The following is a 16,870-nucleotide window of genomic DNA, read 5'->3' on the forward strand; positions in this document are numbered from 1 at the left end:
AGGCGGTTGACGCTCTTCTTTTGCCTCAAGAAATCTAATTTTATGAGAAAAATCTGGGCGAAAGATTCATCCCAATCGGAGTTACGGATCTCCGGATATAAAAGAAACGGTGATGGGGCAAAATCTAAAAACGCAGAAACAAAGAGATAGATCCAATCTCGGAGGGGCTCTCACCCCTCCCAAGCCATGGGAGCCAAGGACCAGAGGGGACACCCTTCTCCCATCTTGGGAGAAGGTCAAGGAAGAAGAAGAAGAAGGGGGTCTCTCCCCCCTTGCTTCCGGTGGCGCTGGAACGCCGCCGGGGGCCATCATCATCACCGCGATCTTCACCAACACCTCCGTCATCTTCACCAACATCTCCATCACCTTCCCCCCCTCTATCTACAGTGGTCCACTCTCTCGCAACCCGATGTACCCTCTACTTGAACATGGTGCTTTATGCTTCATATTATTATCCAATGATGTGTTGCCATCCTATGATGTTTGAGTAGATTTTCGTTGTCCTATTGGTGGTTGATGAATTGCTATGATTGATTTAATTTTCTTGTGGTTATGTTGCTGCCCTTTGGTTCCCATCATATGAGTGCGCGTGTGGATCACACCATAGGGTTAGTTGTATGTTGATAGCACTATGTATTGGAGGGCTAGAGTGACAGAAGCTTCAACCTAGCATATAAACTGATGCATACGGGATTGAAGGGGGACCAATACATCTTAATGCTATGATTGGGTGTTACCTTAATGAATGTTAGTAGTTGCGGATGCTTTCTAATAGTTCCAATCATAAGTGCATAGAATTTCAAGTCAGGGATGACATGCTAGCAGTGGCCTCTCCCACATAAAACTTGTTATCGGTCTAGTAAAGTAGTCAATTGCTTAGGGACAATTTCAAAACTCCTACCACCACTTTTCCACACTCGTTATATTTACTTTATTTTCTTCTTTATCTAAACAGACCCTACTCTTTATTTACGTGTTCTTTATTATCTTGCAAACCTATCCTATCACACCTACAAAGTACTTCTAGTTTCATACTTGTTCTAGGTAAAGCGAACGTCAAGCATGCGTAGAGTCGTACCAGTGGCGATAGGACTTGAGATAGTATTTGTTCTACCATTATCTCCTCGTTGGGTTCGACACTCTTACTTATCGAAAGAGGCTACAACTATCTCGTATACTTGCGGGTTATCAGTCACCAACCTGACAACATGCAGAGAGCAATGTGGCTTGCAAGGAGAATAGAGACATCAAGCCCCACACCTACCAACTATAAGAGCTACACAACAAACTACATGAAACCTATTACTGTTGAAAGCAATAGAACATCTAGCACACCTGTAGTTCCTGCAGCTACTGTCATTCAGCAAGCAAGAGAAAAGGGGATATGTTACAAGTGTAGAGAGCCTTGGTTTCCTGGTGACAAACAAGTGTGCAAAATGTCTCAAAAGGCCCAAATTCAAGCTCTACAAGAACAAAACACAGTGAATCCTGATGTTATATACACTAAGATGCTGAAGAGGAACAAACTGACACAGAGGAGGACAACTCAGATTCACAGCAACTGAAAATATCCATGCATGCTGCAAATGGCACTCCTGAGGAACAACCAAAACACACTTTCACATTGCAAGTGCAAATTGGATCAACCATGGCTTTAGCCCTTGTTGATAGTGGTAGCACTACCACTTCCCTCTCTCCTTTGATAGCTTTAAGAGCTGGTTGTGATCTGACACCAGCTAAGCAAGTTAAAGTAACTGTAGCAAATGGAGGATCTTTATTCAGTGAATTTTCCTACAGCAAACAAACTTACAACATCCAAGGGAAATCTTTCTGCTCTGATTCCAGAGTCCTCAAACTCACTGGATATGATAGGATTTTAGGGGCTGACTGGATGTATAAACACAGCCCAGTTACATTTGATCTTCCAAACATGACACTGACAATCAGAGATGACCAGGGACTAATGAAAACCTTTATAGATGAAACTCTGCCTACTAGTCCTTGCTCAACCTCACTTCAAGAGATGGACCATGTTCTGGATGACATGTTATCTGGAGCTTTACTGTGGATGCAACCTGTCACAATGTACAATGGACAAGTACAGGAACATACTTCTGAAATATCCAAATTGCTGACAGATTTTAAGGATGTTTTCCAAAAACCTGCAGGCGTTCCTCCAAAAAGATCTTGTGATCATGCAATCAACTTAGAACCTGGAGCACCTATCATCAATCAAAGATGCTACAGGATGCCCCCTCAACAGAAAAATGCAATGGAGCAAATCATTAAAGATCTCATACAGAAAGGAATAATCAGATTAAGCAGCAGCCCCTACTCCTCCCCAGCAATACTGGTCAAGAAGAAAGATCTCACCTGGATACTGTGTGTGGACTATAGAAAAATGAATGCTTACACCATCAAAAATAAGTATCCCATCCCTATGATTGAGGATCTCTTATATGAATTGCATGGAGCAACAATCTTCACTAAGATTGATCTTAGGAGTGGCTATCATCAGATCAGAATGAAAGTAGAAGATATTGAGAAAACTGCTTTCAGCACACACATGGGTCTCTATGAATTTCTGGTTATGCCTTTTGGAGTGACAAATGGGCCACCCTCTTTCCACCAACTAGTGCATTCAGTTTCGGGACCATTCCTAACGATCTGTGTCTTGGTTTTCTTTGATGATATCCTGGTTTTTAGCAAATCCTACAAAGAACATTTGAAACATCTCACAATGGTTTTCAAAGCTCTTAGAGAACATCAACTATATAGTAAAAAGTCCAAGTGCATGTTTGCACAAAAGAAAGTGGAATATTTAGGATTTGTCATTTCTGCTGAAGGAGTATCTATAGATCCTGCTAAAGTGGAGGCAATCACCAAGCGGCCTATTCTTGAAAATGTAACTCAACTAAGAAGTTTTTTGGGCCTAGCAGGATACTACAGGAGGTTCATAAAAACATTGGAATTACTTGTAGGCCCCTGTTTGATGTACTGAAGAAAGATGCTTTCACTTGGACGGAAAAGCAAACTCTAGCTTTTCAAACTCTCAAAGAATGTATGACTCAAGCACCAGTTCTTGCTCTGACTAACTACTCCTATCCTTTTATCTTGGAAGCAGATGCTTCTAGATATGGCATAGGAGCAGTGTTAATGCAAAAAGGGCAACCTATAGCTCTTCTCAGCAAATCTTTGGGCCCAAAAGCAGCAGGGTGGTCCACTTATGATAAAGAAGCACTGGCCATCATTGAAGCACTAAAACAAAGGAAACATTACTTTGCTTCATCTTCCATTATCATAAGAACTGATCAGCAGAGCCTTTAACATATACAAGAACAGAAACTGACTGAAGGCATTCAACATAAACTGCTTATTAAGCTCTTGGGTTACAATTTCACTGTGGAATACAAGAAGGGAAAAGGAAACAAGGTAGCAGATGCATTGTCCAGAGTCAAATATGCTTTGCAAACACTGACCACTACTGCTGCAGTACCAGTCTGGATCAAAGAAGTGGTAAATAGTTACAACAGTGATAAAAAGTGCTCTGATCTGTTGACTGAACTAGCTATTGCTCCTAAAGGACACCCCCCATATACTCTCACTAGTGGAGTGTTAAGGTACAAGGGCAAGATTCTCATTGGGAACAACACTGAACTGAGATCATCACTATTACAAGCTTTTCACACTTCAGAACTGGGAGGACACTCAGGAGAGAGAGAGCTACATGTCACAGATTGGAAATATTGTTTACATGGCCTGTCATGAGACAAGGAGTCAAATCATTTGTGCAATGGTGCCCTGTGTGTCAGATAAACAAAGCTCATCACTCCCCTTCTCCTGGACTATTACAACCACTGCATGTCCCTGGCTTTGCATGGACTCACATCTCCATGGATTCTGTGGAAGGACTTCCTGTGTCTGAAAACAAGGACCTCATACTTGTGGTGGTTGACAGGTTCACCAAATATGCACATTTCATTGGCCTCAAACATCCAATCACTGTGAGAACAGTAGCTCAAACTTTTGCTGACAACATCTTCAAACTGCATGGACTTCCTACTGTCATTGTCACTGACAGAGACATGATCTTTACCAGTCAGTTGTGGCAGCAATTGTTCACAAAAATGGGAGTTAAATTGCACCTGAGCACCTCCTATGATCCTAAAACTGATGGCCAAACTAAAAGAGTGAACCAATGCCTTGAAAACTACTTGAGATGCATGGCATTTTCACACCCAAGGAAGTGGCATAAATGGTTATCTATGGCTGAGTGGTGGTACAACACTAGCTTCCACACCTCACTCAATATGACCCCTTTTCAGGCACTGTATGCCAAACCACCACCTCTTATTGCAGAGCTCATGCTTCCCCCACCAGATGGTGATCACTCACAAGCTGAAATGGACAGAGATGAGATTGCTCAACAAATAAAAGAGAACTTGCTGAAGGCCCAAGAGAGGATGAAGTACTTTGCTGACAAGAAAAGATCTGATAAACATCTGAATGTTGGAGATATGGTGTATGTTAAGCTACAACCATACAGACACACTAGTCTTAGCATCCACAGGCACTTGAAACTCCATTCAAAATATTATGGGCCTTTCAAGATACTAGAGAGGATTGGAGCAGTGGCATACAGGCTCCTCCTTCCTGCTGATTGCAAACTACGCTCCACTTTCCACATCAGCCAACTCAAGAAACACCTTGGTCCAGATGCAGTACCCAATCCCAAGTTGCCACTTTTGGATGAAGATGGACATATCCTCATTCAACCTGAAGTGGTTCTGCAACGCAAATTGATATCCAGAGTACAAGGAGATATCAGCATTCATGTCGTGCAATGGTTGGTCAAATTGACAAATCTTCAGGTGGACAAAGCGACTTGGGAAGATGCGGCATTCATCCAGAAAGTCTTCCACAGTTTCCAGCCTTGAGGGCAAGTCTGCTCTCGAGGGGGGGGGGGGTTGTCAGGACAGAGATGTTCGACAACAGCCTGAAACACCACAGTACCATTTCGCGTTTCCGGGTTCATCTCCTCCGTCAATCTTCAATCCTACGACAGCTGGACAACGTACCGCTTCACGCTCATGACCGCGTCTATCTACCGTAGATCTTCAGATGAACGACCCTGAGTTGTGTAACCTTACTTCTAAATTTTACTGCAGCTCTTCGAGCTGAAGCTGTCGCTTTCTCTCATTTTCACCCACTCGGGTCTTTTTAATCCATCATCCGGCTTCTGGAGAGGGCATTCTAGAGATTTCTGGGCTTGGCCCTTGAAGCCGCCGTGTTCCGGCTGGCGAAACCTAGCTTGGTCGCTTCGATCCAATCTGAAATCCAGTCGCAATTCCCCACCAAAGTTGAGCGTTCTTGTTGTTTTTGCTGAATTCTGACGACGGTTCTCGCTAGGTCCTGTCAGCCTAGTTCTACATTATACTCCAGTCCACAACGACATTTCATAGGATCAGAAACTCCCTTCAAAGAAAGATATTCAACTTCTTAAAACTGCACACGGCATCACTGAAAGTAACGTATATGTATTTCTCCATGAGAAGGAAAAAAGGAAGTCAATTAATTTTAATCACGGAGCAACAAAACTGAAGAGTATCGGCAAAACACCTTCATTTTAATGATTCGTTCGTCAAGAGACTGGAAGTACTCAACTTCTCCAGCTCCATCACCTAGTAGAGCTTTGTATTCCACCTCCAAGGACTCTGTATCCATCTCCTGTACTGCAGCCTGCAGGCACCACTGCACCAGAATGAAATAAACACATAGAGAATGACTTGATAAGGAAATGATGTTTATGGTTAACAAACGCACTGAACTTATACGGAAGCTAGCAATTATGTTGCTCTCCTGCTAAAAGGTCTGCTTACACTTCAAAGTTAATAATTTTTTAGTTTGACGGTGAAAGTTTTTAGTGGCGTTTTCATTGGTAGATAATCAAACGGCATGTATGCTATGATGTAGATACAAGAAGCATGTTCCTATTGATTTCGATTGGAGGAGAATGGTTCTTGGTTTGCAGTCTCTGATGTATATATTTTTACTTGCGGCCAACCATATGCTACCTCAAAGAATTGGGAGGTCTTGGGGTGATTAATTCTAAGATTATGAATTGGTGCTTGATTGCCAAATAGGTGTGGAAAATTCTGGTGGGACAAAGGGGCCTTTGGCTCCAGATCTTCAACAATTGGTATAAAACTGCTAGTTTAAGCAACCACTTCTTTTGCCCAAACCTGCGCCTGCGGCCGAGGTACACCGGATTCGGAAGGGAGGGTGGGATTTTACTACTAAAACAAGGAGTTTAAGCAAGCACTTCCTTTTCCCAAACCTGCACCCGAATGAATCGCCGCCACATGCGCCGCCTAGTAATACACCGCCGCCTGGATTTGGGAGGGAGGGGAAGGATTTTACGACTCCTCCAACTTCTCCTTGGCACCCATATCCAGTCGCCTCCAAGGAATAAATCTGGCTCTGAAACCAATTGTCAGACCCAGGTAGGACGGGCGAGCAATATTCAAGGATTCAGTCTCAACTAGCAGTTTTATATCACTTTCAGAAGAAGGATTCGAGAGTTCTATAGGCCTCGCCGCTACCCTCCCTGGCGTCTGCCTTCGGTTGGCGGCGCAGGCGATGTTCCCTCGTGTCATCCAATAGAGGCGCGACCGGGATTGGTTGTTCGTCTGATAGTGCTCGCTGGTGAAAATGTTGGGACGGAAACTAACCGAAAAATGATGAATGTTATATTTTCAAATGATATGTACATCCATGCAACTAGACTCTAGGCTTTGCTATTCCGGGCCACCCAGCCCTAGCTAACAGCTCCAAGATTGCAGGCGAAATTAAACACATGCATATTTACACATGTACAATAATCAGTGTGACATAGAGTCCAACTAATCAAGTCGGAGAATTGGAGGGAAAGGAGCTAGAAAAAGGGCAAGGAGGTTACCAACAATAATGATAAAAGGCTAAGCACCTTTATACAGTACACTAGACAGATGACAACGACGATGCGGATGAGATGGTGCATGGGGCGGGCACATGCAGCTTGCTGGGTTTGTTGGCATGAGAGATTGATTATTGTACTTGATGGACTCTTCCCCGCAACTGAAGCTACCTTACCTTAAATCCAACCTCTGGCCCCATCCATTAGGCCTGCCCACGGGGGCCTCGCCTATTTTCAGTTGCTTCAACCCCACTTTACTTATGTTGCCCCCCTGCTCTCTCTCTCTCTCTCTCTCTCTCTCACACACACACACACACACACACACAGCGCAGTGGCCCTTTTCTTTTCTTGAGTGAGCTAGCTAGCTCAGCTCCACTTTAATTTGATTGTTAATTAAATCTTTATACAATTATCTTAAGGCTCAAGCATTGTTGGAACTGCTTGTGTCTGTGTGTGTGTGGCCGAGATAAGTGTCGCTTTTATATCGCCTGTGCCCTGCCCTGCCGTGTCTCACCATCATTGTTGCCATCACAGGCCGCTACCGCGCTCGCTCACTAGTCACTCCACCCGGGAGCACGCATATGCGTGCGATGGGACGCGAGGCGGCAGCAGCAGTGGCGTGCTCGTCCAACAAGCCCAAGCTCCGGAGAGGGCTGTGGTCGCCGGAGGAGGACGAGAAGCTCTACAACCACATCATTCGCTACGGCAACGGTTGCTGGAGCTCCGTCCCAAGGCTCGCCGGTAACGTAATCTCTTCATTCATATATGCCCATGCTGCTATGTATCTCTTGCTTGACCAAGAACTCAAATGTGTTTCCCTTAATTGTTCAGGGTTGGAGAGATGTGGCAAGAGCTGCAGGCTAAGATGGATCAACTACCTCAGGCCTGATCTCAAGAGGGGCAGCTTCTCCCAGCAAGAGGAGGACCTCATCGTCAGCCTGCACAAGATCCTCGGCAACAGGTAGTACAATTAGTAAGTTTTATTAGTGAGTTCACTGTTTTCTGATGTTGATCGGAACTTTAGAAGCAGGTAAGTATATACAGAAACACGACGATATTACATACAGAAACACGTCGACACGCCTCAACTGCACTACTCCTTTATGTTGGTTGTCAGGTGGTCCCAGATAGCGTCGCAGCTGCCAGGCCGGACCGACAACGAGATCAAGAACTTCTGGAACTCGTGCATCAAGAAGAAGCTCCGGCAGCAGCGCATCGACCCCACCACCCACGAATCGCTCAATGACGCTGCCGCTGTCGCCGAGCCGCACGACAAGTGCAAGCAGCTAGTCCCCGCTGCGGAAGACGGCTGTTTCGGCGGCTCTGTTGGCAGTGACGATTTCCTAGCGCCACACTCCCCGGTCGACTGCAGCTTCGACCCCATGTCCGTGACAAACGTCCCCGCAATGCGCATGCAGGGCTCCTACTCCTTGTGTGACTACGCCGGCGTCGGCTCCGACGCCACCACGTACAGCGCCTACACAGGCGGCGGCGACAGCTCCAGCAACAGCAACGGCACCGGCACCGGCACCTGGACCTGCGGCAATGTGGAGCCGCTCCCGCACATGGACATGTTCCGCGACGACGCCGAGCCCTACCCATTCGACCCGACCAAGTTCAGCCCGTGGCACCAGCAGCAACCGCCGGACGACGACCGCGGCTCCGCGGTCTTCCCGATCCGCTCGCTGTCCCGGGATCTTCCCGAGTCGTGCTTCGAGCTCGCCCGTGGGGCCTTGGAGGACGAGTTCGACTTCATGTGACCCCGCCACGCCCAGGCCGAGGTCATGTGTCCATCGTTCGACAACCACAAACTCACACATATACAAACCTCACTATACCACCTGATGAGATGAGAAGATCGATCACCGTTGAGAGGACATGTGGTTTGACCACACCTATACTTATTACCTCTCCTCATTTTTTTTCTCTCTGCATTTCAACCCCTTCCCTCGAAAAAAAGTACTTATTATATAAGTACTATATAGTATTGTGATCATAATAAGGGTTAGTAGATATGCATGTATACGTACCCCAATTCAAGGGGGTTTCATGTTTTGTATGGGAGCAGTTTAGCAACATCGGTCCATGGAATTTTAAAGCAAGTCTTTTTACCTCTTACACCCCATCCATGGACTGCGCCCTTCGCAAAGTACTCCCTCCGTTTGAAAATACTTGTCATCAAAATAAATAAATAGGGATGTATCTAGAACTAAAATACGTCTAGATACATTTCCTTCTATCCATTTTGATTACAAGTATTAACGGACGGAGGGAGTACGTGACAAATGAGACTAGGCCGCACAATTATTAAGACGTACGTACTACGCGTTGGTGTTAACGATTGTTGTTTAGGTGTGTGTGTCATGTTTATTTCCAGTTCATCCATGTAGTTAAAGCTGCGGCAGTGTGTGCACGTAGAGTTGTGTTCACATGCACAATGCAAAGCTAAATGGGTTGTGATTAGTTAGTTGCATGTGTGAGTCTGTGAGGAGTCCGGCCGATCGAGTTGTGTAGCGGACCAGAGATGGAGAAAGAAGCGGGTGCAGGCAGTTGCGGCATGCACCAAGTAAGGGCTTATCCATCTGCAGAAACTAGGGAGTGACTCAAATTCTGGACGTGTGAGCAGTTAGTGGAGAGATTAGTCGGTCAAGCCGTTAGTGGCTTGACCGGTGTGTTTGCATGCTAGCTAGTGCGTGTGTTGGCTGCTCTACTTAATCCCATGTAATCCACTTCATTCAGTGTGTGAAGAAATACAGAAAAAGGCACAAGTGTGCGTGGTGCCAAGTTCGTGAAAGCGACGGCAAAGGAGGCATGGGATGCCATCAAGATCATGCGGATCGGCGATGCCTGCGTCCGTGAGGCCAAGGCGCAGACTCTCCTCAAGGAGTTTGATGCCGTCCGCATGAGGAGCGACGAGACCCTCAATGAGCTCGCCATGCGCATGAACAAGATTGCCAACAAATTGCGCACGCTCGGCGAGAACCTCGATGAGGTGAAGGTCGTGAAGAAGCTTCTCCGCATCGTGTCGTCCAAGTATACCCAGGTAGCTATTGCCATTGAGCAGCTTCTTGATCTTAAAACCATGTCCATGGAAGAGCTTGCGGGAAGGCTCAAAACGGTGGAGGACCGGAGCGACTTGGACGATGGCGCCAGCAACTACGACCAGGGTGGTGGGAGTCGCCTGCTCCTCACAGAAGAGGAGTGGCTTGCTCGCTACCTCAGCGGCGCCGGCAAGAAGAAGAGAAACTTTGACATCCAGAAGGTCCGCTACTACACTTGCCAAGAGTATGGGCAATACTCGAGGGACTGCACCGAGCCAAAGAAGGAGCCGGCGCTTCTAGCCGATGCGACCGCCGCCGACAACCCGGGGCTATACTGAAGGTTGACATGGAGTTTCCAATAAAGCACAACAAGGTTAAGGGGGTGATTGTTGGTGTTAACCATTGTTGTTTAGGTGTGTGTGCGCCATGTTTATTTCCAGTTCATCCATGTAGTTAAAGCTGCGGCAGTGTGTGCACGTAGAGTTGTGTTCACGTGCACAATGCAAAGCTAAATGGGTTGTGATTAGTTAGCTGCATGTGTCAGTCTGTGAGGAGTCCGGCCGACCGAGTTGTGTAGCAGACCAGAGATGGAGAAAGAAGCGGGTGCAGGCAGTTGCGGCATGCACCAAGTGACGGCTTTTCCATCTGCAGAAACTTGGGAGTGACTCAAAGTCTGGACGTGTGAGCAGTTAGTGCAGAGATTAGTGGGGCAAGCCGTTAGTGGCTTGACCGGTGTGTTTGCATGCTAGCTAGTGCGTGTGTTGGTTGTGTCGGTGTTCTGGGAATGGGGGTCCCAAGACTTGCCTGCCTACGGCCTGCGGCGTGGCTCAAGGGGTGGCCCAGCAAGGCCCATCTGCATTAACTCAAGCTCAAGACCCTCGTGAAGGGCCAAGCCTCGCGGGGAGGATGATGCAAGGCTTCCTCACGGACGGCCTCACCACGCAGGCTCGCGAGGAGGCGGAGAGATCAAGGCAGGGGTACCTCGCGAGGTACTCGTGACGCAAGCCATGGCGATCGAGACCAGGCGGGCGCCAGGCGGGGGCCGGCCTGTGAAGTGTCCTTGTTTCCTCTTTGGTGCAAAGGGGGCAAGCGCAGGCGCGGGGTACCGAGGCATCAAGCAAAGGTTACCATTTTGGTGCAATGAGACCAAGACCAGGAGAGCGGCAGGATGGAGGTCACCGTGGAGCCCAAGACGGCGTCATCGCCAGTGCCTTTGGCAGCCGAAGACCAACTTTAGTAAGGATAACTTGTACTAGATGTTCCCCTTCAAAATGGCCGTTGTTGGCGCCCTTCCCACTCAATATTTGGGAAGAGGACCAGGGCCTCTATATATAGAGATAGCCACCACAGTAGGGAGGGACGATCATCAAGATCTCACCGAAAGCCAACAGAGACGGAGCAACTCCTCTCCAAGCACACCACCACAAGAACACCCCTCGCGAGGCTGTTCTTCCTCTGTACTGTTCATCATCAGCCCCTAAGGCAATCCACCAGACCACACACTGGAGTTGGGTATTACACCACAACGGTGGCCCGAACCAGTATAAACCTTGTGCCCCTTGTGCTGTTCATCGTGTAGCTTAGGTTCACAGCGAGGCGTTGGGACGTGGATCGGTAGGAGGAAGATCTTCGCGCGCACCCCAGAGTTCAAACCTTAAGGGTTTTGTCGGAACCCGATATCCGATATTTGGTGCGACAGGTAGGGGTGCGCCGGAGCTCTCCCTTCCATCGACCCGCTCTCCATCAACACCGCCTTCGCCCTCATGGCGGACAACGCGCCGCCCGCTCCGTCTGCCGACACCGGCACTGGGGCCAGGGGGCTCCGAGCCTTGGTCCCCGCCTTGCGACAGGTGCAGTGGCCGAACAAGTTCAAGCCAGAGATGCCGCCGCGCTACAATGGCCCGGCGGATCCGCTAGCTTTCCTGCTGGCATATCAGGAGGGCGTCCTCAAGGCCGGGGGCGACGACAGGGTCATGGCTAACTGGCTTCCCATGGCCCTCACCGGCGTTCCACGCATGTGGCTGCTCCACCTGCCAATGGCTTCAGTGGCCTCCTGGGAGGAGCTGCGGAACCTCTTCCTCACCCATTATGCTGCACCGGTGCCCTCGATCGTTGCAGCTCTCCTGGGCGGCTCGAAAGCGCCACCCTCGAGCCGCCACATCAAGCCTTTATCCGCCAGATTGGCACCGCCCTCACGCGACGCGAAGCTCCTTCGAGTTGGGTGGCACCCAAGGCCGAACTGACCTTCAGCTTGGATGATCACCCCGCCAACACCGCCTGCTCGGGTGCGCTCCCAATGCTGTGCACTCCCACCATCTGCCAGGTGGCCGTCACCAGGACCCTCATCAATGGCGGTGCCGGCCTCAACGTGCTCTCGGTGGAGGCCTTCAGCCTCCTCCACGTGCCCCTGGAGCGACTCCGACCCAGCAAGTCCTTCTCGGGCGTCGGAGGCAGTTCCACTGGCTCCCTGGGGCAGATCCGCCTCCCGGCACGGAGCTGGTCGACTTCGACATCACCCCCATTGGCCTCCCGTACAATACCATCCTCGGCTACCCTGCCTTGGCCCAGTTCATGGCAGCGACTCACCCGGCCTACAACCTTATGAAGATGCCCGGGAGCAGCGGCGTCCTTACCGTGGCAGGAGATACAAAGGATGCTCTGCAGGCCCTCAAGCTCGCCTTCAAGGTGGCCGCAGTGGCGCAGCCCACCGACGCCAACACCCTCAAGGCCAAGGGGGGTGCGCCAACCAAGAAGAAGCAGTTGTTCACCCAAGACAAGGCGGACAGCAAGCAGGTACCAGTCGATGAGGATGGATCCTCCGGCGCCACCTTCACCATAGGTGCTGATGACCCACAAGTATAGGGGATCTATCGTAGTCTTTTCGATAAGTAAGAGTGTCGAACCCAACGAGGAGCAGAAGGAAATGATAAGCGATTTTCAGTAAGGTTTTCTCTGCAAGCACTGAAATAGTAGGTGATAGATAGTTTTGTGATAAGATAAATAGTAACGAGCAAAAAGTAAATAAAGTAAATAAAGTGCAGCAAGGTGGCCCAATCCTTTATGTAGCAAAGGATAAGCCTGGACAAATTCTAATAATGAAGAAGAAGCTCCCGAGGACACATTGGGAATTATCGTCAAGCTAGTTTTCATCACGTTCATAAGATTCGCGTTCGGTACTTTGATAATTTGATATGTGGGTGGACCGGCACTTGGGTACTGCCCTAACATGGACAAGCATCCCACTTATGATTAACCCCTATTGCAAGCATCCGCAACTACAAAAAGGAGTATTAAGGTAAATCTAACCACAACATTAAACATATGGGTCCATATCAACCCCTAATGAAGCAACGCATAAACTAGGGTTTAAGCTTCTGTCACTCTAGCAACCCATCATCTACTTATTACTTCCCTATGCCTTCCTCTAGGCCCAAATAATGGTGAAGTGTCATGTAGTCGACGTTCACATAACACCACTAGAGGAAAGACAACATACATCTCATCAAAATATCGAACGAGTACCAAATTCACATGACTACTAATAGCAAGACTTCACCCATGTCCTCAGGAACAAACGTAACTACTCACAAAGCATATTCATGTTCATAATCAAAGGGGTAATAATATGCATAAAGGATCTGAACATATGATCTTCCACCAAGTAAACCAAATTGCAACAACTACAAAGAGTAATCAACACTACTAGCAATCCACATGTACCAATTTGTGGTTTTGATACAAGATTGGATACAAGAGATGAACTAGGGTTTTGAGATGAGATGGTGCTGGTGAAGATGTTGATGGAGATTGACCCCCTCCCGACGAGAGGATCATTGGTGATGACGTTGGTGATGATTTCCCCCTCTTGGAGGGAAGTGTCCCCGGCAAAATAGCTCCGCCAGAGCCTTAGATTGATTCCGCCAAGGTTCCGCCTCGTGGCGGCGGAGTTTCATCCCGTAAGCTTGCCCACAATTTTTTCCAGGGGAAAACCCTTCATAAAGCAGAAGATGGACGACGGAAGCCCACTAGGGGGCCCAGGAGATAGGGGGCCGTGCCCTAGGGGGGCGCCACCTGTCTCCTGGACAGGGTGTGGCCCCCCTGGCCTATTTCTTTTGTTCAAAAATTCTTATTAAATCTAAAAAGTTGTTTCGTGGAGTCTCAGGTCTTTTGGAGTTGTGCAGAATAGGTTTCCAATGTTTGCTCCTTTTCCAGCCAGAATTCCAGCTGCCAGCATCCGCCCTCTTCATGGTAAACCTTGTAAAATAAGGGAGAATAGCCATAAGTATTGAGATATAATGTGTAATAACAGCCCATAATGCAATAAATATTGATATAAAAGCATGATGCAAAATGGACGTATCAACTCCCCTAAGCTTAGACCTCGCTTGTCCTCAAGCGGAAACTGAAATCGAAAAATATGTCCACATGTTTAGAGATAGAGGTGTCGATAAAAATAAAATACGGACATGAGGGCATCATGATCATTCTAATAACAGCAACATATATGGATTTTGTCATATGATTTCCTATGTTCAAGTAATATGCAATTCACAATGTCAAGAATGGTTCAAAAACTTCATTGGGAACTAACAAACTATAATCTCAGTCATTGAAGCAATTGCAATTTATTGTAACATCAGAAAGAGTCAATAATAGAGCTTTCAGCAAGCTCACATACTCAACTATATCGTAGTCCCCTATAATTGTTAACACTCACGCAATACTTGTGGTTATAGAGTTTCAGCCGGACACTGAGAAAGATAGGGGCTTATTGTGTTGCCTCCCAACATATTCACCTTTAGGTGATGTCAACAATAATAGCCTATGCCAACTTACATCTAATTGGATATATGCATCATGATCTTTCAAACACGAGGAGCTTGCCAAAGGATAAAATGAAAAAGGGAAAGGTGAGGATCACCTTGACTCAAGCATAAAGTAAAAGATAGGCCCTTTGCAGAGGGAAGCAGAGGTTGTCATGTGCGTTTAGGGTTGATGCATGAAATCTTAATGCAAAAGAACGTCACTTTATATTGCCCCTTGTATGTGGACCTTTATTATGCAGTCTGCCGCTTTTATTACTTCCACAACAAGTTCGTACAAAGCTTATTTTCTCTGCACTAATAAGTCATACATATTGAGAGAGCATTTTTTATTGCTTGCACCGATGACAACTTACTTGAAGGATCTTACTCAATCCATAGGCAGGTATGGTGGACTCTCATGGCAAAACTGGGTTTAAGGATATTTGGAAGCACAAGTAGTATCTCTACTTGGTGCAAGGAATTTGGCTAGCATGAGGGGGAAAGGCAAGCTCAACATGTTTGGAAGGTCAATGACAATATACTTTAACTGAGATGTCGGAAAACATAAACCATTACGTTGTCTTCCTTGTCCAACTTCAACTCTTTTAGCATGTCATACTTAATGAGTGCTTCACAATCATAAAAGATGTCCAAGATAATATATTTATATGTGAACCCCTCTTTCCTTATTACTTCCTATTAATTGCAACGATGACCAAGGCTACGTTCATCAACTCTCAACAATTTTTATGCCTCATACTTTCTATGTGTGAAGTTATCACTATCCATAAGATCAATATGAACTCTTTTGTTCTTTCTACTTTGTCAAGATCATAGCAACATAGCAAAGCCCTTGACTCAACACTAATCTTTATTATAGATATCACACGGACTCGATTACATAAAGAGATCACAAAGAAAAACTCAAAACTACTTGATATCAAAACTTCGAACTAATAGATCAAGATACTACTAAAAGGATCGAACTAAATAAAGCGGTAAAGATAGGAGTGTGATGGTGATACAATACCGGGGCACCTCCCCCAAGCTTGGCAGTTGCCAAGAGGAGTGCCCATATCCATGTAATTATTTCCTCGGAGGTGATGGAGTAGGAGTTGTTGCACTTTTATTCTCTAGCTTACGTCTGAGGCTAAAATTTTCCTCCCTCAGATCCTCATTCTCGAGCTCAAGTTTCATTATCTTTTTGCATAGTGTTGCCTTGTTGTCCTGCAAAAAACATGGTGGGATAGATTGGACCTTAGGGAGGCTTGACTTCTTGAACTCCACATGCATATCACCAGGTTGAGGCAGTGCATCGTCCTCTTCATCAGAGCTTGTCTCCTCCTTCCTCTTTGGTTCATAGTCTTCTTCTTCCTCTATGGTCCAGCCATAGTGTTCCACACCTCCATATACTTTTGGGTTTGCAATATAGTCAGCTATGTAGCTCTCTCCCTCCGAATCTTGGGACGACATCTTGTTCCAAATCTACAACAGGAACAACTCGAAACGAAAACAGAGGATATTTGCGTGATACGGTGGCCAAAACCTTCGGGAGTATATATAATGAATTTTTACCGACCAAAATACATAACATACAAGAAAATGGAGTCCGGGAGACACACGAGGTGCCCACGAGACAGGGGGCGCGCCCTACAGGGGGGGGGGCGCCCTCCTCTCTCATGGGAGCCTCGTGCCCCTTTCGGACTACTTCTTTCTTCCTAAAATCTTTAAATAATCCAAAACTTATAAAAATTGCCATTAGAGTTGTTTTGGAGTCGGTTTACTTACCGTACCACGTACCTATGCCTTTTCGGAGTCTGGAACGTTCTGGAAAGTGTCTCTTATGTATTCCTTAGGGGTTATGGTTTCAATAATATTAGTTTCAACATTGATAGGATTACCTGAAATATAATGCTTAATTCTTTGACCGTTTACCACCCTCAGATTTGTGCCTTCGAATTTATTGATTTTTATAGCACCAGAATGATAGACCTCCTCGATAACGTAGGGATCTTCCCATTTTGAGAGAAGTTTTCCTGCAAAAAATCTTAAACGAGAGTTGAACAATA

General features: G+C 46.8%; 1 protein-coding gene across 1 annotated transcript; it reads left to right on the forward strand.

Annotated features, from left to right (window-relative positions):
* Window positions 1-7,435: 7,435 nt before the first annotated feature.
* On the forward strand, window positions 7,436-9,073 carry LOC119275964 (myb-related protein Hv33-like). The gene is made up of 3 exons (XM_037556897.1): window positions 7,436-7,696; window positions 7,787-7,916; window positions 8,073-9,073. The coding sequence occupies exons 1-3, from the start codon at window positions 7,537-7,539 to the stop codon at window positions 8,713-8,715; spliced, it is 933 nt and encodes a 310-aa protein (XP_037412794.1). The 5' UTR covers window positions 7,436-7,536; the 3' UTR covers window positions 8,716-9,073.
* Window positions 9,074-16,870: the final 7,797 nt, after the last annotated feature.

This window comes from Triticum dicoccoides, chromosome 3B (genome assembly GCF_002162155.2).
Source record: "Triticum dicoccoides isolate Atlit2015 ecotype Zavitan chromosome 3B, WEW_v2.0, whole genome shotgun sequence".
Classification (NCBI taxonomy): domain Eukaryota; kingdom Viridiplantae; phylum Streptophyta; class Magnoliopsida; order Poales; family Poaceae; genus Triticum; species Triticum dicoccoides.